The following is a 24,196-nucleotide window of genomic DNA, read 5'->3' as shown; positions in this document are numbered from 1 at the left end:
AAAGAAAAGTTTTTAATTTTTTATGTATGTTGTTGACCATGTATGGGATTAAACAGGTTCACAGGATGTATGTTTGGCTTGCTACGGGTTCTGGCGGCCTTAAGCCGACCTGAATCCTAGCGCCGGCAGCGGTCCGGTTTCCGGGTCGTTACAAATACATTCTATTTTTTCAATATAGAAAGTCATTTCCATCAAAGAAAGGTGGTCTCACAACCGATTGACCTTCTTGAGAATTGAGGGCTGCCATTTGATCTTTACTCCAAGATAATTATATCTTCAAGAAAGGGAGACTTAGCTCTGATACCACTTGTTGTCCCTTGAGGCAACCCAAGAGGGGGGGTGAATTGGGTTTATAAAAAATTTAATGGCAAAGACAAGAAATTAAAAGAGAATAGGGAAGAGAAAAATCAATACAAAGATTTATAGAGGTTCAGCTATCCAAGCCTACGTCCTCTCCTCAAGGTCCACTTGAGAGTTCAACTCCACTATCAAATCTCCTTTGGGTGAAGATCAAAACCCTTACAATCTTAGAGCAAGCCTTTGCTCTTTACAAATCTCTTTTTCCACTCAAGAGCAATTCTTTGCTCAATGCCACACTCACAACAACAGAATCTCTCAATCAACCTTTACTCACTCAGAAAAGCCAATCAATTACAACTCAAAACAGGCTTTCAAGAAATCAATGTTTTGGCTCAAGGTTTTAAGAGAGAGAGAATGAAAAATGTTGTAATCTCAATAAATATTTGCTTAGATGGTTGTTGTAACCTCACAACAACAAAAACAAGTTGTATTTATAGTTCTATCATAAATATGGCCGTTGGGGGTGCATTAAATGCAAATAGAGCCGTTTATGTTCAGAAATAACCGTTATACCGTGCCCAGAAAAACTCAGGTTCGGCGGCCTAAGCTTAGAGTTCGGCGGCCGAACCATTTGGGGCGAAGAAACTATTCCTTTAAAACTGAACTTTCGGCGGCCTAAACTCAATGTTCGGCGGCCGAACATGGTGGACTTTCGTTTCTGTTCCTCACTTTCGGAAGCCAAACTTTAGGCTTCGGAGGCAGACCCAAAACACACTTTTCGGCGGCCGAAGGTTAAATGTTTGGCGGCCGAAAGTGTGGGACTTTCGTCTCTGTCCCTCACTTTCGGAAGCCGAAGGTTACACTTAGGGGGCTGGTTGAAAACCCACTTTCGGCGGCCGAAAGTCAATGTTCGGCGGCCGAACATATGGGACTTTCGTTTCTGTCCCTGACTTTCGGAAGCCGAAAGTTGTGTTTAGGGAGCACAAAATCCCTTCTATAAAACTTTGAAAAATCATAACTTAGGCTATAAAGATTCATTTTTCAATCCGTTTGAATATTTGTAACCTATATTTTTAGATCTTTCATTTTGATGAAAAATATTTTCAAAATCACTTCTTTTGGAAAATTTCATTTTGGTCCCTGAAAGTCAAGTACTTCAAAAAAGTGGCCATATCTAAAAGAACTTTTAGAAATGAAAGAACCCTTGAGCCATCACAATTAATTACTTGAAATTCACAATGAATAAAATGACAAGCATAATAAATAAAAATACTTTATGATCCCTTTCTTGTAGTATGCTTCCAAAATTGGCACTTTTCACTTTTGTGATTGAAGCAATATCATTTGTTTCAATAAGGGACCTGCAAGCTCAATACAAACACTCTTGGAAATAATTAGTAGCACACCAATTGTTTATTAATCATCAAAACAAAGATTAGGACATTTAGGTCCAACACCCCCTATATGAAGGGGCCCACAAACATGGAACACATAAAAAATGAACGAAAGCAAAGAGCCCTGCTTCCAGCTCGGATCAGCTCACAATAGACAAATACTTAGCAAAGATGAGCTAAGCAAAGGAAAACGTCAAAAGGCCGAGCTCCCCATCCCAGCGGGACACACAGCCCAGACCGCACTGACCATCAAAGGGTTACATAAAAAAGGATAAGGTGTCCGAGCCCATAGCAAGAACAAGATTTAAAAATCGTCTAATGCGAGGTACCTATGCAAGCAAGTTATTTCTTTAAGTATTATATGTCCGAGCTCACAGCACTGAGGAGGTCGTGGGCCAAAGAAGGAAATACCCGCATGTAAGTAAGAAAAACTTGCAAGACAGAAGCTTAATCAGACGTCGAGCTCTCAGCCTAGGTCAGTTCGATTGGCAAAGTCCCAGTAGAGACAGCCTGATCCATTAATTAACTAAAGTTAAGTGAGTTGCAATTTGCTAAGTATGCATATGGCTCAAGGCTGTTACGATTAAGTTAAGTTAGAAAAAATTCACAAGTGAGATAGAGAAGAGGATTTAAGTCTTAAAAGATTTGAGCAGATCAACGAAACCAGTAAGACAATTTGAACAAAAGATAATCTAAGTATAAAAGAGGCATATGCCGAAGTAAAATATCATTCATCATCAAATACACATCTCTAGATCGCCATACGATCAAACATCAAAGAAAAGAGACAAAGAAATAAAATAGCAAAAAATACAACACAAGTACAGAGAAGGAAAAATAACATCTTTATATATTTATTTATCCAAGGGTACAGAAGATGAGCCTGAACTGACAAGATCGTTCAAAGACTTATTTACACTATCCTCTCCTTGGAGCTCGATGCCCTCTCCTTGGGGCCCAGTCGGCGGGGGAGGAACTCCTTTGGGAAATGGATTATCATCCTCCCCGTAGCGCACCTTCTTGCCATTAGAATCGACTTCAGGAGCTCGAAGGTGAGCCAACGAGGTGGAGGGGACATCCCTAGCTGCCTTCAAGTCTTGATTGAATCTGAAAGCGAACATGCAGAAGGCTGAGTTGTATAATTCTTCTTTCATTGCATCAGAAGCCTTGAACTCCGCAAGTCGAGCCTCACAGGCCTGCTCGATCTTGACCTTTAACTCAGAGGAGTCCTTGTACTCCCGTAGGCGATCCTCACAGGCCTGCTCAATCCTGGCCTTCAGCTCAGCAGAGTCCTTATACTCCTGCAGGTGCTTCTCACAAGCCAACTAGACCCTGTTCTCCGCAAGCCTGGCATCCTTAAGCATGGCATCCTTAAGCATGGCAGAACACCTCTCCTCTAGGACAGTGACCTCTCGGTGGAGTTGCTGTTGTTAAAGTTGTAACTCCTCTGCTGCCGAGACTATGCCTTTCAGGTCCTCGATGTGCTTGCTGAGCTCCTATTCAAGGAGAACAATTCAGGCCAATGCCTCCTCCCTTTGAGCCATCACCACCTCGCAACGGGCCTAGACTTCCTCCCGTTGAACCTTAGCTGCTTCGCATTGGGCCCATGCCTCATCACGCTGACCTCTGGCCTCATCCCACTCTTAACAGGCATCTTCCAGAGAAGACAACTGCGCTAAAGCCTCGTCACGACGAAACTCCGCCGCAGCAGTCCGCTCGAAAGCTCTGTCGCCCTCAGCCCTCAGCAGTTCAGGATCCTAAATGAATGGAGAAGTGAAGCTGCTGGGCACATGGGCTAGTCCTTTCAGTCACAGAATGAAACTAGCCCTGAAGCTAAAAGGAATACAGTACGAGTACATAGAACAAGGTTTGTCCAACAAGAGCCTCTTGCTTCTCAGGTCTAATCCAGTTCATAAGAAAATTCCAGTTTTCTTACACAACGGGAAACCCATTGCAGAATCACTTGTGATTCTTGAATACATCGATGAGACCTGGCAAAATAATCTTTTCTTGCCTAAAGAACCCCGCCACCGAGCCATAGCACGTTTCTGGGCTGCATTTGTAGACCAAAAGGTAAATTATACACTTTCTTTTTAATTAGAAGAATGAGTTACGTGGGCATAGCTGGAGTTTCTAACTAGGATTGAGAATTTGTGCAGATCTTGCAGACAGCTCTGAAGGGTAGTGCAGCCACAGGAGAGGAGAAAGAGCATATCATGGAAGAAATTGGTGAACAACTGAGGCTGCTAGAGAACCAGCTCAAAGAAAATGATTTCTTTGGAGGTGAAGGTGTTGGATACCTAGATATTGTGGCGTTTTCTGTATTATATTTCTTTCAAATACGTCATGAAGTTATGCGAATAGAGTTGATCAGTGAAGAGAAATTTCCAGTTTTATGGAAATGGATGGGAAAGCTGAGTGAGATAGATGGAATCAAAGAATCCCTGCCTCCAAGAGACAAACGTTTTGCTTACACTGTAGATGCTTCAAAGTCTGCTGTCAAATAAAGAGATAAAATCAAGACTAATTTTACTAAGGCGTGCTAATACGTACTCCATCCACAATCGATGTGGGAATGGGAATCGAGCACCTGGCTAAAAAGCTAAAAGCCACTAGAACAAGTCAAGCCAGAATCCTAGAAATTGAGGTCATCAGTGACGTAGCTGATATTAAGTAAATCTGATCAATCCAAAACCCAAAAATGTCAACAGCTTCGAAAATAATGCAAACCGCTTGGAATTTTACAATATATCACAGGCTTGCTTATCAAGAAAAGAGGGGATTAGAGTTGCAAACTCCTAAATGGCAGAAGAAGTGAAGCTACTTGGGTTATGGGCTAGTCCTTATAGTCTCAGAGTAGAACTAGTCCTGAAGCTAAAAGGCATACAATATCAGTACATAGAAGAAGATCTCTTCAACAAGAGTCCTTTGCTTCTCAAGTCCAATCCAGTTCACAAGAAAATTCCTGTGCTCATACACAATGGAAAACCAATTGCAGAATCACTTGTCATTCTTGAATACATAGATGAGACCTGGAAAAACAATCCCATCTTGCCCGAAAACCCTTACGATCGAGCTATTGCTCGTTTCTGGGCTAAATTCATCGATGAAAAGGTATAGCAATTTATCTCCTCTTTAACCTGGTCTCCTTAATTTTTTATGTTGGAAATTTATTTTGCAGATCGTTCAAACAGCTTCAAAGTTCAGGTCAGCCAACGAGGAAGAGAAAGAGCAGATCCTTGAAGAACTTGGTGAGCAGCTGAAGGTTATTGAGAAGGAGTTAGAAGGGAAGGAATTTTTTGGAGGTGAGAGCATTGGATACGTAGATGTTGTGGCCTTTTTGTTAGTGTATTCGTTCCAAGTGCGTCAAGAAGTTATGCAGAAAGATTGGATCAATGAAGAGAAGTTTCCAGTTTTATGCAAGTGGATGGGAAAGCTCCATGAAATAGATGTTGTCAATCAGTGCCTGCCTCCGAAAGACAAACATTACGCTTATCTCAGAGCTCGAATTGAGGCTGCAAAATCTGCCTCCAAATAATTAGTCTTTCAATGCTTCATAGTTTCTGAATTTATTTTCTTTTCTTGTTGGATTGCTCTCTACTTTCTCTGCACCACATATCATTGTGGTTATGTCCAAACTTCATGTATATATAAGAATGTTTCAAAAGAATAGCTACCATAACCATTTTATTGTTTTAAAATCAGAGAAAATTTTTTCTTGAACCACTGAATTTTATTTTATAGTATTGGTACCCAGTAGCTAGCTATCCAAAGTAGTTAACCCATCCCTCAATTGGCATCCATAATCAATTTAATTAGTAATTGATCCCATTTCTGGTGGAAGGGCTATAATTTTATAGGGAACAATTTGGGTAATTTCCTTTTCAATCTTCATGATCTGTCTAACAAACCCTAGCTTTGATACCTAATTAATCCTGCATGCTTAACATTAATAATGAATTTTAGACACTTACCTAATCCAATATGAAAGTCGTTTGTTGACTAATATCTTCATTTTAAAATAAGCATGCATTTAGTTTTGAATATTAAATATTTCAATAGTTAATTAATATTTTTATGTTTATTTTGTAATAATGAAAGATTGGAAAATTGAGAGAATGAAATATTTTGTAATATAATGATTTAATAATATTTGAAGTAATATAAATTGCATGAAAGATTAGCATATGGTATCATTAAGAAATCTCATATCAAAACCAATAATTATTCAACCAAACTTTTCCTTTTTTTTCCTGTTAATATTCTTGTACTAAATTTCATCCAATCCGTTTCTTTTTTTTTTCTTTTTTTTTTTTTAAAAAAAAAAAATTAATCCCTTATGCTCTTGGATGGTCGTTAATGAGTATTTTAATTGGTTATTATTTATTATTTTATTTTTAAATTAAAAAAAATTCCATAATTAGCTTTTTAAAAAATTACATAATTTTTTTAAATTAAAAGAATTTAATTGTGCTTCATTCAAAAAATACAGATTTATTCAAAACCAACTGCCTGGATCTTTTGTAAAAATATTTAGCAATAAAATAAATTAAGAGTAGTTAGAATTTTGAAGGGTTTAAATTTTATTTATATTATTTAAGATCAAATTAATTTTAAATTTTAATTATTTTAAATTTAAATAAAAAATTAATAAAATTAAATTTGATTTACTTAATAAATAAATAAAAATAATTTAAATTTTTTATACATTTAATTTATTTATTTATACATTTAAATTCACAAATAATTTAATTTATTTATACATTTAAAATGGAATATAATCTTGCAACCTAATTTTGTAGACAAATAAAATTAAAAATCCTAACAAAGTATCAACTCACAGTTAACCTCCGACAAGTGGCAGCTGGGTTGCATCAACTGAAGTTAAAAATCTACGAGGCCGAGCCACTCAAAGCCCAACCAAATTCCACAGTTACAGTTACGGTTTGACAACTTAGCTACATCTTTTATAAACCTCGGCTGGAGTGGGATTTCTTCAGGTCTCTCTTTTTCTCTCCCACCACTGCCTCTGCCTCTTGCAAATCATTAGAATCCTAACCTCACTTCTCTTTACTGAGCAAACTCAATTTCTTTATTATGGCCATTGACCTACACAACAAAGATTCATTATTGCTTCCACCTCCTCAGTCTCTGTTTTTCACTGATCAGAGCAGCAATACTCTCTCAGGGAACAACAGCAAATACCTCAGCCAAGCCTGGTCTTCTTGCTTTAGTTCCTCTGATTTTGGTTTTTCTTTGAGTTCACCTGTTGAGTCAGAACTTGGTTCCACTGAATCAGAGTGTGACCAAGACGACGATTACTTCTCTGAGTTGACTCGCCAAATGTCTCACTACATGCTCCAAGATGATGAGAACAGACACGCAAATGAGGTATTTCCCTGTCTTTGCGATTGTTGCATGTTTGCATTTATGTTCAAGTTCTGATTTGGGGTTAAATACTCTGGGTTTTAGGCATGGAGTTTCGCTGGTTCGCCTCAATCAACGAAATGGTCTACGTTGGGGGCGAGCCAAGAAGAGGTACTCACGACAGGGAAGTTTGGGAACTTGAAGTTGAATGGGGAAAAACTCGGGTATAACAATAGTGAAAGATTTGCAGGTACCTCACTTGAACCTGCTTCGGTACCTTTAGCCATGAGGAAACCCAGAAACCCAAACATTGAGATTCATTCTAAGCAAGCTCTAATTGATTACCAAATACGGGCTATTCAGGCAAGTGCTTTATATCTGCTTTAGTGTTTACAGAGCACTTATTTTACTTCATCGCTAATCTTGGTGGTTTGTTTTGCAGTTGTATAAGCTTAGGCAAGAGCAGATTATGAAGCAAAAGCAGGAGTCTCTGTATTGGGGAAAACAAGCGAGTGGGTATAGTCACCTTGAGCATGAAAAACAAGAAGCCAGACCATTTCATCAAAGCAAAGGGAGAACTTGTGGTGGCTTTGGAAATAGACAAAAAGTTTCATGGGCTAATCTGCAACACCATAGAACCGGTTCAGAAATGACAGCAGTTTTCCTTGGTGACTCCGGTTCAAGAAGTGGTTCTTGTGGGACTGGGGTGTTCTTGCCTAGAGGAATCGGAAATACTTGCGAGTCACGCAAGAAACGAGGTAATTGCTAAAGAAAGTTTCTGTCTCTGATTCTGGGTCATCTTAAGCTCTCTTTTTGGCTGAAAAATTTTATCTTTTTGTTGAATTTTTTGATTCCGGAGGATTTTGATCAGTTGTTAGTTACTAGATTGGTGTGTCTCCCCTATCACATATTCGTCTAGATTAGATTTGGATTTGGTATTGATTTTGTGGAATCCAAATTGGTTCAAGGTGCAAGATTCCCATTTATCCGCAGCTAAATCTTCTTCCATGGATGGTCCACTAGTTGTTTGTTTGGTCCTTCCACAAATAGCTTTCAGCTAACCACTGAGACAAGAAATTGATTAACAGCCATTTGAGCAACTTGTTGTGGAAACCCTTGATTGCAAGCAATTTAAAAAGGGAAAAGAAAAGTGCGGTTGAACTGATATGGTTTTGCTTTTGCTTGGAGCAGGGTGTCCCACTGTTCTTATACCAGCAAGAGTGGTTCAAGCCCTAAAGCTTCACTCTGACAAAATGGGCACTGATTCAACATCCAATACGCCTACTTTCCCTCTTCAACATGGTGCCTTTCTTTAACTAAACTGCAGTTGGGTCCACCTGCAGTCTTGTAAAAAAAAACTTTTTAAAAATGTTGTTTTATAATATATTTGTGAACCAATTTCTTTTATTTGAATATTGTTTCTGTAGATGCTTTAATGGGTGATGTGAGGAATGGCCTGCGCATCCAGAAAAAGAGCCAGTACCGGGCGGTGCCGGCAAAGAAGCAAGAGATGTGTCTGCCTCAGGAATGGACATATTGATAAGAAGCAAGGCACATGTCTCTCATTAATTGTGTTTTGGATGTTTTCGCTAAAGAAAAGAGGAAAAAGGGTTGCACACAGAATAAAGAAGCAAGAAAGGACAGACATTGGTCAAGAAATAGAGAAACTACATAGAGCAGGACAAAATTAAGGCTCAGTAGATGAATAGAACCATCTGTTTTTGTATATTATATATTTCTTAATAGAAGGGTAGATTTAGATGGAGGAAGAAAATAATGTTGTCTCAAAAGAGACACTAGTGGCAGCTCTGTTCCTTCTTTTGGCCTCTGCTGGCTGGATATATATATATATATATATAATGAAATGCTTGTGCTTATATCCATTTCCTATTAATGTTCCATGTTTTATATGAGAGTAAACTAATTTTAGAAAAATTCTTAATCGCACTAAATATTTATATATTTATATATTATGATTTTAATATACATAATAATTATTAGATTGGCTAGTGTGTATATGCAAATAAGAAATTATTTTTAAATATTTAGAGATGTTTGGGTAATTCTCAATAATATGGCTTCATAATAAATAGTTTGTTTCAAAACGCGTTCTGCTCGCAATAATTTAATTAATTTTCCGGATAATAAAACATTTGAGATTTCATCTTTTGAAATCAATACAAGTAATTGTAGGTTGGATCTCAGCTTTTAATAACATCTGAAATTTGACTTATTATCTTTAATGAAAAAGTGTAATTACAATCTCAATCTAAGTAGCTCGTAAATAAAAAGTCATTTACAAAAGGAAAATCAAAATCCTAACTGGGAGACCCATTTGACTTGGGCCACATTGTAGTCTCTCTCGAGGCCATTGAATTTTAATATATTATTGTCAGAGCAAATTTTATTTAAAACTATTACTAAAATGGTGGTGTGGAACAATTTTTTTTTAAAAGTATATTAATTAAAAAAATAAAATTAATATGTTTAACCATAAAATATTAAAACAATAAAATTAATACAAGTATATAACTAAGCTAACTCAATATGCTAATAAATTATTAAGAAATAATAAAAATGAATCGGAAGCCTTGATCTTTAAGAGCAATATATGGAGGAGCTTGTTACGACTAGAAGGTCCCCACTGCCCGCTATCAAAGATCGATCCGTAATTTTGATTTCTATCAAGAACAGAGAAAATTCGAATGAATTGACAGGCAAGTAGATTGAAATTGATGCAGAGATTTTAGCAGGGAAAATCACAAGTGGAGGAGACACGGCTAACCTGTGAGATACGGGAAACTTTGGAGAAAAAAAGACCAGGCTGATAGTCTATGACAGAAGAAATTACAAAGAAGTAGGGGAGGATCGCCATCATCATTTAGTTTTGGTGTTGGAATGCAGATGGGGAGAGACTAGGTCTACAATGAATCAAATATACGTGTCCGTATTGAAGTGGAAAGATGCCCATGTGGAGATTAGCTGCGGCTGGTAGTGAGTGTGGTGAGATTCCATTTAGGAAACTTCAAGGAGCGCGTCTTTTACTTGGAAGCTGGGACATGGTCCTTTGCTTCTCAGTGTTTTGTTTGGGCGTGTGGACCTGGAAAATTTACATTTTATGATGTCAGCTTTTTCTTGCCATCTGCCAGCCAGCACTTGGAAGGTTCCACCTTCTCCAAGTTTTACATCTTTTTCTTTGGAATGGTTCAACATCCTTGTAATAAGATTTTAATTTGATGATAAAAATTCATCATTTTTCTTAATTTATCGATCCCTCTTAAAAATTTAAATTAACTTTAACACCCTTAATATAAATAATATGACTACAAAATTCACAGGTTTATATTAGAAACTATTTTATTTCTTAGAAAATGTTTTTTGAGAAAATAACTTATTACCTATTTTTTAATTATGATTTAAAAGTTAAAGGATATTAATAAACTTGTATATATTAGTGAAAGTCTAGAAAATAATTTTTTTAAACAAAAAGTCATTTTAAATTTTTTTATCTAATAAATATTTTCCAGCAAACGGAAGCAAAATTATTATAAAATTAAAGAGAAAATGACTTTTAAAAAAAAAATTAGAGTGCAAATTGATCCCTTATTTTCTTGTGCAACTTAAGATTTTATTGTGAATAAAAAGAAAATAGATTGGGGAAAAAATGCCAAGCAAACAAAAACAGGCCTTTGCGCAAACAAATCAAACCCAAGTAGAACACAAAATGCTCAAACAGACTCGTCCAATGCTCATTATAGAGATAGAAAATCAATCCAGCAAACAAAGGATTGCTTTCTTGGAAGACTAGCAAAACCTAGTTAACTAGGTTTAAGAGTTAAATAAAGGATTTCTTTCTCTTCTCTTGAATTAATTATATATAATTAATCTATCAGAAATTGGCTTTTCATATTATTTTATACAATAAATAGGTGCATTCGCAATAATTCAGGCAAACATATATATTTCATCATACATGCAAGATCAATTTCCTGCGCTGGTGGCCATGTCAATCAACTCGTGAATCTAGCAACAAATAATTGATATCAAGTATCCGTTTATTTTATAAAAAAAAAAATTATATTTAAAAATATTTTCTATAAAAAATATTTTTTACGAAAATATTTTTCTAGTATGTGCAATATTTCTCTTCTTTTGAAAAGAAATTGAGTTTCAATACTTATTGCCATTGAGTTTCAATGAAAACCTAACATATCTTGATTAAAATGGACCATTTGTTACTTTGCTTTTCGCTATGCCCTTGGAAAATTCAATATATCTGACTTAACTCATTATTAGCAATTTTCACAGCTTCAACCCACACAATAAACAGCTTAACAGGTCTCTGTCTGCTTAATTGACCACACACATCTCAGTTTCTTGATTATAATAAAATCAATCTCTAAACTAATAAAATTACACACACAAAATTAGGTTTAATTTGATAGAACTTCACTAATCATACAGATAGTTTACACCTCAATCCAACAATAATCATATTCAGTTGTCCACGTAATTTTTCTCCCAAGCCATGTAATTGTTGAACCTGCAAATCCAAACCCAGGAACCAGTTACCAATATTCAACAACTCATAGGAGGAAGATCGTAAGTTTTTGCGGGGGGTGGCGATTCCTTGAAAACCCTACTCCCAAAGAACAAGAACCCAAGAGTATGACCGGCCACCGCCACCAGGAAAACACCAACATTAAAGGACATAACAGCCAACATGACGAGGTAGGCCAAACCAATACGGAGAGCGTGCAAGAAAGTCTGGATTAAACCGGCAGCCAGGTGGGTGGAGCCAGGCTTGATCAATTGGCAGTGGGAGAGCCACTCAACAAGAAAAGCAAAGAAAAAAACGGATATCAAGGCTAAAACGTACATGCCGGTTCTGGTTCCAGGCCAGCCATCGAAGAGAATTTCAGCATTCTTACCCCAGAAGAAGGTCATGTGCGTCATCATATGGTGGGTCATGGTCATCCATCCTGTGGCGTTGAAGTTGTTCATGGCTTGACCCATGCCTCCCATGTCATGATCCATCTCTTTATAATGTTAAAGTGTGTTTCTAGTTCTTGGAGGGTGGTGATGGTGGCAATAGGAGGAGGAGAGGGTGGCGGTGTCTAGCCTGCTTCTATTGCATGTATACAAAGGGAGCGCTGAGGTGGATTTTAATTAAAATCTGATAGTACAAATTAGAGAACTGCATGTGTACCGCAAAGGAGGAGGTTTTTCCCCCCTGTGGTGCGCAATATACGCCACAATAGGCAGCCCTCCCAAATCTTCACATTAAGACGCTAGAAATACACTGCTGCGTAACTTCAAGTAACCACCCTTGGAAAGAAAAGAAAAATCAAAATGTGCGCCCGTCCTGCACGATTGCCGAGTCAATTTTATATTGATATATTATTAATTATAGTTATTAAGTTAAAATTTATATATAATTATAAAATTCATATATTATAACATTATTTTATGGATATCATGGCATATATAATATACTATATGATTAAAAAAATAAATTTATTGCCCTCTACAATATATAATAAATCAGTTCATTATTATTAGAATTAAAGATATAATGTTTCTTTTGTTTATAATATATAAAAATCATTTACATAGCATTATGAAATGTATCAGAATACTAATAGATTAGAAATTTTTTAAATCTATGGATGTGTCCCAGTAGCTGCATTACTCTGACAAATGGTCGTCCTTCCAGCTCAGTATTTACATATTTTGTAGAGTAACGTTTTAATTAATGGACATATATAGCTCGGCCCTTGGGCGGAGAAATACAAGGATAGAATTTTCTCAACATAACTAATGCTTGTTGTAAGTAACAAGATAGAGAACTAAGAGCTCTGTGCATCTGCGTGAAAGGAGAGATGAAGTATATGATAAGACATCGCCGCCAGTTGGTGCTAATCCCATGTTCGTAGCAAGGCCACATTAGCCTAATGCTTCAACTCAAGGACATATGGACTAGAAAAGCCCAGTTCTAAAGAATAAATACAACACATGCCCAATAGACAAAGCCTCTACAGACCAAAACTCTAGGTCTATTGAGTTGAACCCTTTTTTTTTTCTCAAAGAGTAGAACCTTATTGTCACAGGGTTCTAAGTCGAAACACACGCAGCGGAACAATCACTCAGAAACCTGCTAGGCAACCAAGAGATCCCACTTGGCTCAGCCACACAATCTCACAAAGTGAGGTTCGAAAGGCACAAAATCTCAACCAACAAAGTGCAAGACAACAGTATTTACAGGAAATAACTTTCCCAACCTTTCATTCACTAAAAGGAAACAATACAAGAGACACCTCTCACAGAACTCTCCCAAAACGTTCTAGCAGTGCTCTCTTTTTAGCTCTCTCTAGCCAACCCCACACATTTACATATGCATGAGTATATATAGGATACATCAACAGCCTACAAGAAGTTGTGGTTGACACCCCCAACCACTAAGGAGTAAAATCCGCCCACTACTCATCATGGAAGTTATATAACTACCCACTACTCATCATGGAAGTTATATAACCGCCAACTAATGATCATGGGAGTTATAACTACCCACTTCCCATTATGGGAGAACATGGCCACTACTCTTCATGGGAGATCATGCCCCACTCTAGCATCACTTCCCCACGTTTGTAGGCCACTCCTTTGCATTCAGCAACTTCCAATCCCGACTGTAGCAGCATCCCACATGATGGACCGAACCGACACCCGAAGTCCAGCCCTTGCACCCAGCAGTCCACCAGCCTGCCCAAGCATACAGCCTTGCCAATTGAGTGCACCCCTGCACACTCCCAGTTGTGGTGAAATCAAGGCCCAATTTCACCCCAACTCAAGCCAACCGGCTCAAGGGTCTAACAAACCACCCCCACCAAAAGAAGCCAACGTCCTCGTTGGTAGGGCTTGCAAATAATCCTCTATTTGCTCTTCAAACTGCCACAAGGTTGTATCTCTTTCCCAAGTAGCTTCTGAAACTGGCTTGTCCTTCCATTGAATAAGGAACTCTGTTCTCCTATTCTTTTTGCTTTGCCCCAGTGTCCTATGATCCAGAATCTCCCCAATCTGATCATCGAACTGTTTCCTCACAACCGGCGGAGCTCTCTTCGCTTGGCTCCTTGAAGATTCAGCGACATCCTCGTGAAACTTCTTAAGGAAACTCACATGGAAAGTTGGATGAACTTTCAATCTTTCAGGCAACTTCAGCTTGTAGGCAACCTTACCCACCTTGGCCACAATTTCAAATGGCCCATCGTACTTAGGGATCAATCCCCTATGTACAGTTTTACTGCTTATCTTCTTCCAAATCTGCGGAGTCAACTTCAGCAACACCTTTTCACCAATGTCGAACTCCACGTCCCTTCTTCTCCTATCTGCATATTTCTTCATTCTCCTCGAGGCTTTCCTCAGGCTGTCACCAGCTTCCTCCAGTAACTCCTGTCTGCCTTTGGCGAACTTATACGCAGCAGGACACTTGCCACCAGCCCCCGGTTTTGCCATCTCCACAGGAGTGTTGGGCTGATGCCCCAGAACAAGTTCAAATGGACTCGCTTCTGTAGAAGAAGATTTGTGCAAATTGTAACAAAATTGTGCACTATCCAGCAGTTCCAACCAATTCCTTTGACTCGCACTCACATAGTGCCTAAGGTACTCCTCAAGCAACCCATTGATTCTCTCAGTCTGCCCATCAGTTTGGGGATGATTGGCAGTGGAGAATTTCAACTCCGTCCCCATCATGTTGAATAGAGCAGTCCAGAATCGCCCAGTGAACCGTGCATCTCGGTCACTCACAATGTCTCTTGGCAAGCCAAAGTACTTTACCACATTTTTATAAAACAAGTCAGCAGCAACATCAGACGGACAGGCAGAAGGGGCAGGAATAAACACCGCGTACTTGGAGAATCGGTCCACCACAACCATAACAGAAGACATATCACTTGTAACGACCCGAAAATCCGGACCGCTACCGGCGCTAGGATCCAGATCGGCGTAAGGCCGTCGGGACCCGTAGCAAGCCTGACATACAACCTGTATACCTGTATAGTCCCATACATGATCAACAGCATACATAAAACTGTAAACATTTTTCTTTCTTTTCCAAGCTCAACCTGTGCATGCACATAACTATAAACATAAACCTCCACTGGAGTCCTCATCATATGCTCCAATGGGGTGTCTCATCATATATAAAGCTTGGACTAACATAAGATCATAACTCATAAACATCTCTATAGATCATGTATATAAGAGGGACAACTGTACATATAGGGTCAAGCACATTTCTAATCCTCAATATCATACATAACATTACATAACTGTTCAATACTTTGACATTACATCAAAACATTTGTCATGTCCACATTCTAACTATTACATCACATCTCTTCAGTACTCTGGCTAACCTTCTGATCTACCCTGTACCTGCACATCTGGGGTTAGGGGAGAGGGGTGAGCTAGAAAGCCCAGTGAGCAGAATAGAGAAAAACATTATATTAAAGTTTCATGCTCACATGAAATGCAACACATCACAAACAAATCACATAAGGATGGTATCGTCACCTCTAGTCCTCTACAATCCAAAGTGCCGGGACGTAGAATGGGTCAACCGGTCTTTCTCTTACATAACATACATAACATAACATTCCAATATGCCAGGGACGTAGAATGGGTCAACCTGGTCTTTCTCTTATTCTGGCCGGGACGTAGAATGGGTCAACCGGCAAACATACCATACCATGTCTCATCATAACATATCAAGGACTAAAGGATCATTCAATACCCATCCACATCATCATCAAGTATGCAATGCAACATATTCGTGAACTAATGCAAGCAACCTATTATATTCACATGGCATTCATGATGCATGGGTCATGCTCAAAATTCACATTTCATTAATTAAAAATTTAGGTTCATTCCACTCACCTCTGGCTAGCTCTGACAATACTCTGAAGCAGCTATCACTGCTGGGGTCCTCGGTTCCTCGGGTCCGAACCTACACAGGTGGACTCAAATGAGGGACCCAACATACTTAAACAAGACTCTAATATACTCCCCAAAAACCCCCTAAAACATCATGAAAAGCTCATAGGAAAATATGCATGAAATGGCTGGACAGGGCACTTTCGGCGGCAGGTTCGGCGGCCGAAAGTCCCAGACAGAGACGAAAGTCAGGCAGGTTCGGCGGCACCTTCGGCGGCCGAAAGTGCCAGACAGAGACGAAAGTCTCTTTTCGGGGACACCTTCGGCAGCCGAATGCTGCCTCCACAAGAGGGGTTCGGAGGCCGAAACTTCCTTCGGCTGCCGAACCTGGTTTCTGCCAAACGGGCAGAAACTTGGTTCAAATGAACCTCCTGCCTCCAAAACCATAAATCATGTATATGACTTAACCAAAACATGCATACAAGCTCCTAGGGGCCTCAAACAAACATATACCCCATCTACAACACTCCAAATACACACAATCAAGTCACATTGTTCATTAAAGCATCAAAAACTCATAAGCTCAACATATACCCTAACATGCATTCTACCCCTTAAAACTTCATAAAACTTGTTTAAAACGCATAATAAGGGTGGATCCGAGCTTACCTCTTGAAGAAACGAGAGGGAAGACGATCCTAGCTTGGAGATGAAGAGATTGAGCTCCTTGAACCTCCAAGCACCCAAAACTTGTTCTTAGCTCACAAATCTTCAAAATAGAAGTTAAAACTCGTGAAAACCATGAAAGATCTAGGGAAAACACTCAAGATTGAGGGAGGAGCGGCGGAGACTCACCTTGGCCGACAATGGGAGAGAAAAAGCTCACCCGTGCGGACCAAAGGGACCCTTTTATATGTGGCTGGCCAGGCCACGTTCGGGGGCCGAATGTGCCTCCGTATCCATGCAATGTTCGGCGGCCGAACATAAGGTTCGGCGGCCGAACCTGCACTTCCCTCACTCATGCTTTCGGGGGCCTAACGTGCCTCCTAATCACATGCATGTTCGGCGGCCGAACTTGTCTTTCGGCGGCCGAACCTGGGTTTTTCCTTAAAGAATTTTCATGCAAAAACTCATTTAAAGTCATACTTAAAAATATTAAAAACATGAAAACATTTTATAAAACATGCTTTTACCCTTCTAGAGGTTTCCGACATCCGAGATTCCACCGGACGGTAGGAATTCCGATACCGGAGTCTAGCCGGGTATTACATTCTCCCCCCCTTAAGAACATTCGTCCCCGAATGTTCCTCAACTAGTACATGTATAGCATACACAACAATCATAACATACAAAATCCATAAAACACACAGGGACTAACCTTAAAAGAGATGGGGATATTGTTGGAGCATAGACTCCCGTGTCTCCCAGGTACACTCTTCGATGTTGTGGTGGTTCCAAAGGACTTTCACCATCGGGATTTCCTTGTTCCTCAACCTTCTGATCTGTGTGTCAAGAATCCGCACTGGCTGCTCTACATAAGTGAGATCCTCTTGGATCTCCACATCAGGCTCACTAAGAACCTTGCTCGGATCTGACACGAATTTCCGTAACATAGAAACATGGAAAACCGGATGGATTCTCTCCATGGAAGCAGGCAAGTCCAGCTTGTACGATACATTCCCAACCTTTTGCAAGACCTCAAAGGGTCCGATGTACCGTGGAGCTAGCTTACCTTTCTTACCAAACCGAACCACCCCTTTCATTGGAGACACTTTGAGCAACACTAGATCCCCCTCCTGAAACTCTACCTGTTTCCTGCGGATGTCTGCATAACTCTTCTGTCTGCTTGCAGCAGTCTTGATCCTTTCTCTGATCATGGGCACCACCCTGCTGGTGATCTCTACTAGCTCAGGCCCTGCTAAGGACCTCTCTCCAACCTCTTCCCAGCAAACAGGTGACCTGCACTTCCTCCCATACAAAGCTTCATATGGGGCCATCCCTATGCTAGCATGATAGCTGTTATTGTAGGCAAACTCCACCAAGGGTAGATGTTGCCTCCAAGAACCGCCAAAATCTAGCACACACATTCGGAGCATATCCTCAATTGTCTGAATGGTCCTCTCTGACTGTCCATCAGTCTGGGGATGGAAGGCAGTACTGAAATCTAACCTGGTACCCATAGCACTCTGCAGACTCCGCCAAAACCTGGAGGTGAACTGGGGCCCTCTATCTGATACTATAGACACTGGGACCCCATGCAGCCTTACTACCTCATCCACGTAGACCTGCGCTAACTTATCCACAGAGTAGTTGCTCCTCACTGGAATGAAGTGAGCAGATTTAGTGAGTCTGTCCACAATCACCCATATGGAGTCTAGTCTGTTGGATGTTGCCGGTAACCCCACTACAAAATCCATGGCGATATTCTCCCATTTCCACTCTGGAATCGGCAGTGGGTTAAGCATTCCAGCCGGCTTCTGATGTTCCAGCTTCACCCTCTGACACACTTCGCAGGCTGACACGAACTGTGCCACTTCCCTCTTCATAGTTGGCCACCAATACACTCTTTTCAGATCTTGATACATCTTGGTGGCTCCAGGGTGAATACTGTATCTCGCATTATGAGCTTCTCTCATAATGTCTCCTTTTAGCCCTATGTCATCTGGTACACACAGTCTGTTCCCATAGCGGAGGATCCCCTTATCATCGAATCTGAACTCTTCACTTTTGCCTGACTGAACAGTCCTGGCAATTTTCACTAACTCTGGGTCCTCGTGCTGTTTCTGAGCCACCTGCTCCAGAAACACAGGTGTCACTTTCATCTGGGCTATTAAAGCACATGTACCAGACAACTCCAACTGTAGACCTTCCTCCATGAGCTTGTAAAACTCCTTCACCACCGGTCTCCTCTCTGCTAGAATGTGGGATAGACTGCCAAGTGATTTCCGGCTTAAGGCATCAGCTACTACATTAGCCTTACCCGGATGGTACTGGATCTTGCAATCATAGTCACTCAACAGTTCTACCCATCTCCTCTGTCTCAAATTCAGCTCTCTCTGGCTCAAGATGTGCTGCAGGCTCTTATGATCTGTGAAGATCTCACATTTTACCCCATAGAGGTAATGCCTCCACATCTTGAGTGCAAAGATAACTGCTGCCATCTCGAGGTCGTGTGTGGGGTAATTCAACTCGTGCCTCTTCAACTGTCTAGAAGCATAAGCTATCACCCTCCCGTTCTGCATTAGCACACAACCCAAGCCTACTCTGGATGCATCACAGAACACTGTGAAGTCCTCATTGCTGTTTGGCAGAGCTAACACCGGTGCTGAAGTCAACCTCTTCTTGAGCTCCTCAAAGCTTTCTTCACACTGATCGGTCCACTCGAACCTCTGATTCTTTCTGGTTAATCTGGTTAAAGGAGCTGCAATTTTTGGAGAAGTCCTGCACGAACCTCCTGTAATAACCAGCCAAACCCAAGAAACTTCTGATCTCTGTCACTGAGGTGGGTCTGGGCCAGTTAGTCACCGCTTCAACCTTCTTGGGGTCCACTTCTATTCCATTTTCTGACACTATATGCCCCAAGAACGATATGCTCCTTAACCAGAACTCACACTTGGAGAACTTGGCATACAAGCCATGTTCCCTCAAGGTCTGCAGAACTATCCTCAGATGATGGGCATGCTCCTCTGCATTCCTGGAATACACTAAGATATCGTCTATGAAGACAATAACAAAGTGGTCCAGGTACGGTCTAAACACTCTGTTCATGAGATCCATGAATGCTGCAGGGGCGTTAGTTAACCCGAACGGCATCACAAGGAACTCAAAATGCCCATATCTGGTCCTGAAAGCTGTCTTCGGTACATCTTCCTCTCTGATTCTTAACTGGTGATACCCGGATCGTAGATCTATCTTGGAGAAACATCCAGCTCCTGCAAGCTGGTCAAATAGATCATCGATCCTTGGCAACGGGTACTTGTTTTTGGTAGTGACTTTGTTCAACTGTCTGTAGTCGATACAAAGCCTGAGGGATCCATCCTTCTTTCTCACAAATAGTACTGGAGCACCCCAGGGTGAGGTACTCGGTCGGATGAAGCCCTTGTCTACCAACTCTTGCAACTGTTCTTTCAATTCTTTCAACTCAGCTGGTGCCATCCTGTAGGGAGGGATAGAGATCGGTCTAGTTCCAGGCATCAATTCAATCTCGAACTCTATCTCCCTAACAGGTGGTAAACCTGGCAACTCATCTGGGAACACATCTAAAAACTCATTGACCACTGGCACTGCGGCGGGCTCTCTAATCTGACTGTCTAGCTCTCTCACATGAGCCAAATACCCCTGACATCCCTTCCTAAGCAGCCTTCGAGCCTGTAGGGCCGATATCAGACCTCTAGGCGTACCCCTCTTGTCTCCTCTGAAGACAACCTCTGACCCGTTCTGATCTCTGAACCTGACTACCTTGTCCCTGCAGTCCAAGGTAGCACCATGGGTAGATAGCCAGTCCATCCCTAGAATGACGTCAAAGTCTGTCAACTCTAGAACCACAAGGTCGGCGGACATGCATCTTCCCTCTATAAAAACTGGACTGTACTGGCAGACTGACACTGCCACTGACGGGTCACACTTGGGTCCACTGACCCATAGGGGACACTCCAACCCAGAGACCATCAACCCTAAGCTCTCAACTGCCCTCGGAGCAATAAAGGAATGAGATGCACCCGGGTCCATTAATGCATACACATCGGAACACCCAATGATGAGATTACCTGACACCACGGTGTTGGATGTGTTAGCCTCCTGCTGTGTCATGGTGAAGATCCTGGCTGGAGCTGATGGACCTTCACCTCTGAACCCTGCTGAGGAAGAAGCTGACCCTCTCCCTCTGCCTCTGCCACTGGCCTGTGTAGCAGCTGGAGCTACTGGCTGCGCCACACTACCTGATGCTGTCTGCTGAGGCTGTGCCGTATGAACTGCCCTAGGACACTCCCGAGACAGGTGTCCCTCTTGCCCACATCTGTAGCAGGCTGTCGTCCCAAACCGGCACACTCCCCAGTGTTGCTTGCCACACCTTGCACATACGGCATTATCCGCACCAGAGCTCGAACCACTTCCCAAACCCAGACCTGATTTGATCTTGTTCCAGAATTTACTCTTCTTTGATTTCCTGGAGGTAGTGCCCCACCTCTTGCTGCCTGAACTCAAGGATGCCGGGTCCACTCTTCCCCCACCTGGGGTCTTGGAACCAGAAGGCTGTGCTACTGATTGTTTAACTTTGCCCTCAATGATAGCACTAGCCTCCATCCTCCTAGCCATATCCACTATGGCGTGAAAGCTTTCTCTATCTGCCGACTGTATCAAGGAGGAATACCTGGAGTGGAGCTTCATGATGTACCTTCTTGACTTTTTCTGGTCTGTATCCAGATTCTGCCCAGCAAAAGGCAACAGCTCCAAGAACCTGTTGGTGTACTCATCAATACTCATTTCATCCGTTTGCCTCAGCTGCTCAAACTCTATCATTTTCTGTTCCCTTGAGCTATCAGGGAAGGCCCATCCTGCAAACTCGTTTGCAAACTCCTCCCAAGAAAGACTGTCCACCCTTGGCTTCGCATAGGCCTTGAACCACTCACGGGCCTTCTTGCATTTTAGGGTGAACCCAGCCATCTGAATGGCTCTACTGTCATCCGCCCCTATCTCATCTGTAATGGTCTTGACCCTCTCCAGATATACAAACGGGTCATCACCTGTTTCATATTGGGGAGCACCCAACTTCATGTAGTCGGTCATCTTCACCTTGCTCCCTCCAGATGAGCTAGGTTGAGGTATTTGGGTTTCTGGTACTGCTGGGGGTGGAGGAGGTGCAGCATCCCCTGGGGTAGGGTTTGCTGGATTTGGATAGTATGGTGGAGGTGGGTACATGGGGTACTGTGTGTAGGGTGGGTAGTATGGTGGGTATGGCATCTGTGTGGGATAAGGGGTGAAGCTAGGATAATCCGATGTACCTCCCATCGAATATCTGGGGTTATGTGAATAGGGTGGGTACTGTGGTGGCTGGACAAATCCCGAGGCCTGGGTGCCTCCTTGGGATTCTCCCATACCCTCTTCTGACATGCTCATCCCCAAACTGCCATCCCTCCTCTGCTCCACATCCATGTCATCTCCCACATCCTCTGACATGCCTCCCTGAACTGTCCCTCTAACTGATCTGCTCCTTCCCAGATCTAAAGACCTTCTAGGGTCTCTCGCTGCTCTTTCCCTGTTAGACCTGCTAGACATTGCCCTAGGCAACGCTGGAGGACGGGCGCTCATGCCCTCATCCTCAGGTGGTACTCCAGTCAATCGTGCAGATCGACGAGTTCCTCTCATCCTGTTTCAAAAAAAAAACAGCACATAACAAGCAAACATTAGCATCTTATGGTTCATGTGGGCACACATGAACCCTCATCACATACATAGCATACATATCACATCATTTATGCACATGCATATTATCATGGCATATCACATCATTATAACAAGACAGGACTCCACATCCTATCCTAGTGGACATGACTTTTCCTATTGTGCTTGACCTTCTATAACACCTATGAGCCCGACACTCTAGGTCCGATCATATGAACCAGGCTTTGATACCACTCTGTAACGACCCGAAAATCCGGACCGCTACCGGCGCTAGGATCCAGATCGGCGTAAGGCCGCCGGGACCCGTAGCAAGCCTGACATACAACCTGTATACCTGTATAGTCCCATACATGATCAACAGCATACATAAAACTGTAAACATTTTTCTTTCTTTTCCAAGCTCAACCTGTGCATGCACATAACTATAAACATAAACCTCCACTGGAGTCCTCATCATATGCTCCAATGGGGTGTCTCATCATATATAAAGCTTGGACTAACATAAGATCATAACTCATAAACATCTCTATAGATCATGTATATAAGAGGGACAACTGTACATATAGGGTCAAGCACATTTCTAATCCTCAATATCATACATAACATTACATAACTGTTCAATACTTTGACATTACATCAAAACATTTGTCATGTCCACATTCTAACTATTACATCACATCTCTTCAGTACTCTGGCTAACCTTCTGATCTACCCTGTACCTGCACATCTGGGGTTAGGGGAGAGGGGTGAGCTAGAAAGCCCAGTGAGCAGAATAGAGAAAAACATTATATTAAAGTTTCATGCTCACATGAAATGCAACACATCACAAACAAATCACATAAGGATGGTATCGTCACCTCTAGTCCTCTACAATCCAAAGTGCCGGGACGTAGAATGGGTCAACCGGTCTTTCTCTTACATAACATACATAACATAACATTCCAATATGCCAGGGACGTAGAATGGGTCAACCTGGTCTTTCTCTTATTCTGGCCGGGACGTAGAATGGGTCAACCGGCAAACATACCATACCATGTCTCATCATAACATATCAAGGACTAAAGGATCATTCAATACCCATCCACATCATCATCAAGTATGCAATGCAACATATTCGTGAACTAATGCAAGCAACCTATTATATTCACATGGCATTCATGATGCATGGGTCATGCTCAAAATTCACATTTCATTAATTAAAAATTTAGGTTCATTCCACTCACCTCTGGCTAGCTCTGACAATACTCTGAAGCAGCTATCACTGCTGGGGTCCTCGGTTCCTCGGGTCCGAACCTACACAGGTGGACTCAAATGAGGGACCCAACATACTTAAACAAGACTCTAATATACTCCCCAAAAACCCCCTAAAACATCATGAAAAGCTCATAGGAAAATATGCATGAAATGGCTGGACAGGGCACTTTCGGCGGCAGGTTCGGCGGCCGAAAGTCCCAGACAGAGACGAAAGTCAGGCAGGTTCGGCGGCACCTTCGGCGGCCGAAAGTGCCAGACAGAGACGAAAGTCTCTTTTCGGGGGCACCTTCGGCAGCCGAATGCTGCCTCCACAAGAGGGGTTCGGCGGCCGAAACTTCCTTCGGCTGCCGAACCTGGTTTCTGCCAAACGGGCAGAAACTTGGTTCAAATGAACCTCCTGCCTCCAAAACCATAAATCATGTATATGACTTAACCAAAACATGCATACAAGCTCCTAGGGGCCTCAAACAAACATATACCCCATCTACAACACTCCAAATACACACAATCAAGTCACATTGTTCATTAAAGCATCAAAAACTCATAAGCTC

General features: G+C 41.5%; 4 protein-coding genes and 1 long non-coding RNA gene across 6 annotated transcripts; 3 read left to right on the top strand and 2 right to left on the bottom strand.

Moving 5' to 3' along the window:
* Window positions 1-3,455: 3,455 nt before the first annotated feature.
* On the top strand, window positions 3,456-4,337 carry LOC110608752 (glutathione S-transferase U7). The gene is made up of 2 exons (XM_021748041.2): window positions 3,456-3,767; window positions 3,854-4,337. The coding sequence occupies exons 1-2, from the start codon at window positions 3,456-3,458 to the stop codon at window positions 4,199-4,201; spliced, it is 660 nt and encodes a 219-aa protein (XP_021603733.1). The 3' UTR covers window positions 4,202-4,337.
* A 111-nt stretch (window positions 4,338-4,448) lies between these two features.
* On the top strand, window positions 4,449-5,379 carry LOC110608751 (glutathione S-transferase U7). The gene is made up of 2 exons (XM_021748040.2): window positions 4,449-4,808; window positions 4,876-5,379. Exons 1-2 carry the CDS (start codon window positions 4,497-4,499, stop codon window positions 5,230-5,232), a joined length of 669 nt encoding a protein of 222 aa, XP_021603732.1. The 5' UTR covers window positions 4,449-4,496; the 3' UTR covers window positions 5,233-5,379.
* A 1,282-nt stretch (window positions 5,380-6,661) lies between these two features.
* On the top strand, window positions 6,662-8,955 carry LOC110603518. 2 transcript variants are annotated; one of them, XM_021741273.2, is made up of 5 exons: window positions 6,664-7,085; window positions 7,167-7,424; window positions 7,504-7,819; window positions 8,253-8,363; window positions 8,489-8,955. In XM_021741273.2, the coding sequence occupies exons 1-5, from the start codon at window positions 6,792-6,794 to the stop codon at window positions 8,599-8,601; spliced, it is 1,092 nt and encodes a 363-aa protein (XP_021596965.1). In that variant the 5' UTR covers window positions 6,664-6,791; the 3' UTR covers window positions 8,602-8,955. The 2 variants fall into 2 exon arrangements, with proteins under 2 accessions (XP_043807674.1, XP_021596965.1); XM_043951739.1 differs by lacking the exon at window positions 8,253-8,363 and having other exon boundaries at window positions 6,662-7,085.
* Window positions 8,956-9,609: 654 nt separating this feature from the next.
* On the bottom strand, window positions 9,610-10,189 carry LOC122722085. Its single transcript, XR_006348947.1, has 2 exons — window positions 9,847-10,189; window positions 9,610-9,742 (listed from the first exon to the last, which is right to left on the bottom strand). It is a non-coding gene; the product is annotated as an uncharacterized LOC122722085 (long non-coding RNA).
* Window positions 10,190-11,338: 1,149 nt separating this feature from the next.
* LOC110609487 (copper transporter 1) lies at window positions 11,339-12,330 on the bottom strand. The gene has a single exon (XM_021749078.2). It carries the CDS (start codon window positions 12,096-12,098, stop codon window positions 11,640-11,642), a length of 459 nt encoding a protein of 152 aa, XP_021604770.1. The 5' UTR covers window positions 12,099-12,330; the 3' UTR covers window positions 11,339-11,639.
* Between the last annotated feature and the right edge of the window lie 11,866 nt (window positions 12,331-24,196).

Source organism: Manihot esculenta, chromosome 2 (assembly GCF_001659605.2).
Source record: "Manihot esculenta cultivar AM560-2 chromosome 2, M.esculenta_v8, whole genome shotgun sequence".
NCBI classification, from domain to species: domain Eukaryota; kingdom Viridiplantae; phylum Streptophyta; class Magnoliopsida; order Malpighiales; family Euphorbiaceae; genus Manihot; species Manihot esculenta.
This window is presented reverse-complemented; position numbering and strand designations above follow the sequence as displayed.

Coding starts and splice junctions, on each gene's coding strand:
- LOC110608752 (XM_021748041.2), top strand. CDS start 3,456: ATGAATGGAGAAGTGAAGCTGCTGGGCACATGGGCTAGTCCTTTCAGT. Junction 3,768..3,853: donor CTGCATTTGTAGACCAAAAG/GTAAATTATACA, acceptor GAATTTGTGCAG/ATCTTGCAGACAGCTCTGAA.
- LOC110608751 (XM_021748040.2), top strand. CDS start 4,497: ATGGCAGAAGAAGTGAAGCTACTTGGGTTATGGGCTAGTCCTTATAGT. Junction 4,809..4,875: donor CTAAATTCATCGATGAAAAG/GTATAGCAATTT, acceptor TTTATTTTGCAG/ATCGTTCAAACAGCTTCAAA.
- LOC110603518 (XM_021741273.2), top strand. CDS start 6,792: ATGGCCATTGACCTACACAACAAAGATTCATTATTGCTTCCACCTCCT. Junction 7,086..7,166: donor AGAACAGACACGCAAATGAG/GTATTTCCCTGT, acceptor TCTGGGTTTTAG/GCATGGAGTTTCGCTGGTTC. Junction 7,425..7,503: donor ACCAAATACGGGCTATTCAG/GCAAGTGCTTTA, acceptor TTTGTTTTGCAG/TTGTATAAGCTTAGGCAAGA.
- LOC110609487 (XM_021749078.2), bottom strand. CDS start 12,098: ATGGATCATGACATGGGAGGCATGGGTCAAGCCATGAACAACTTCAAC.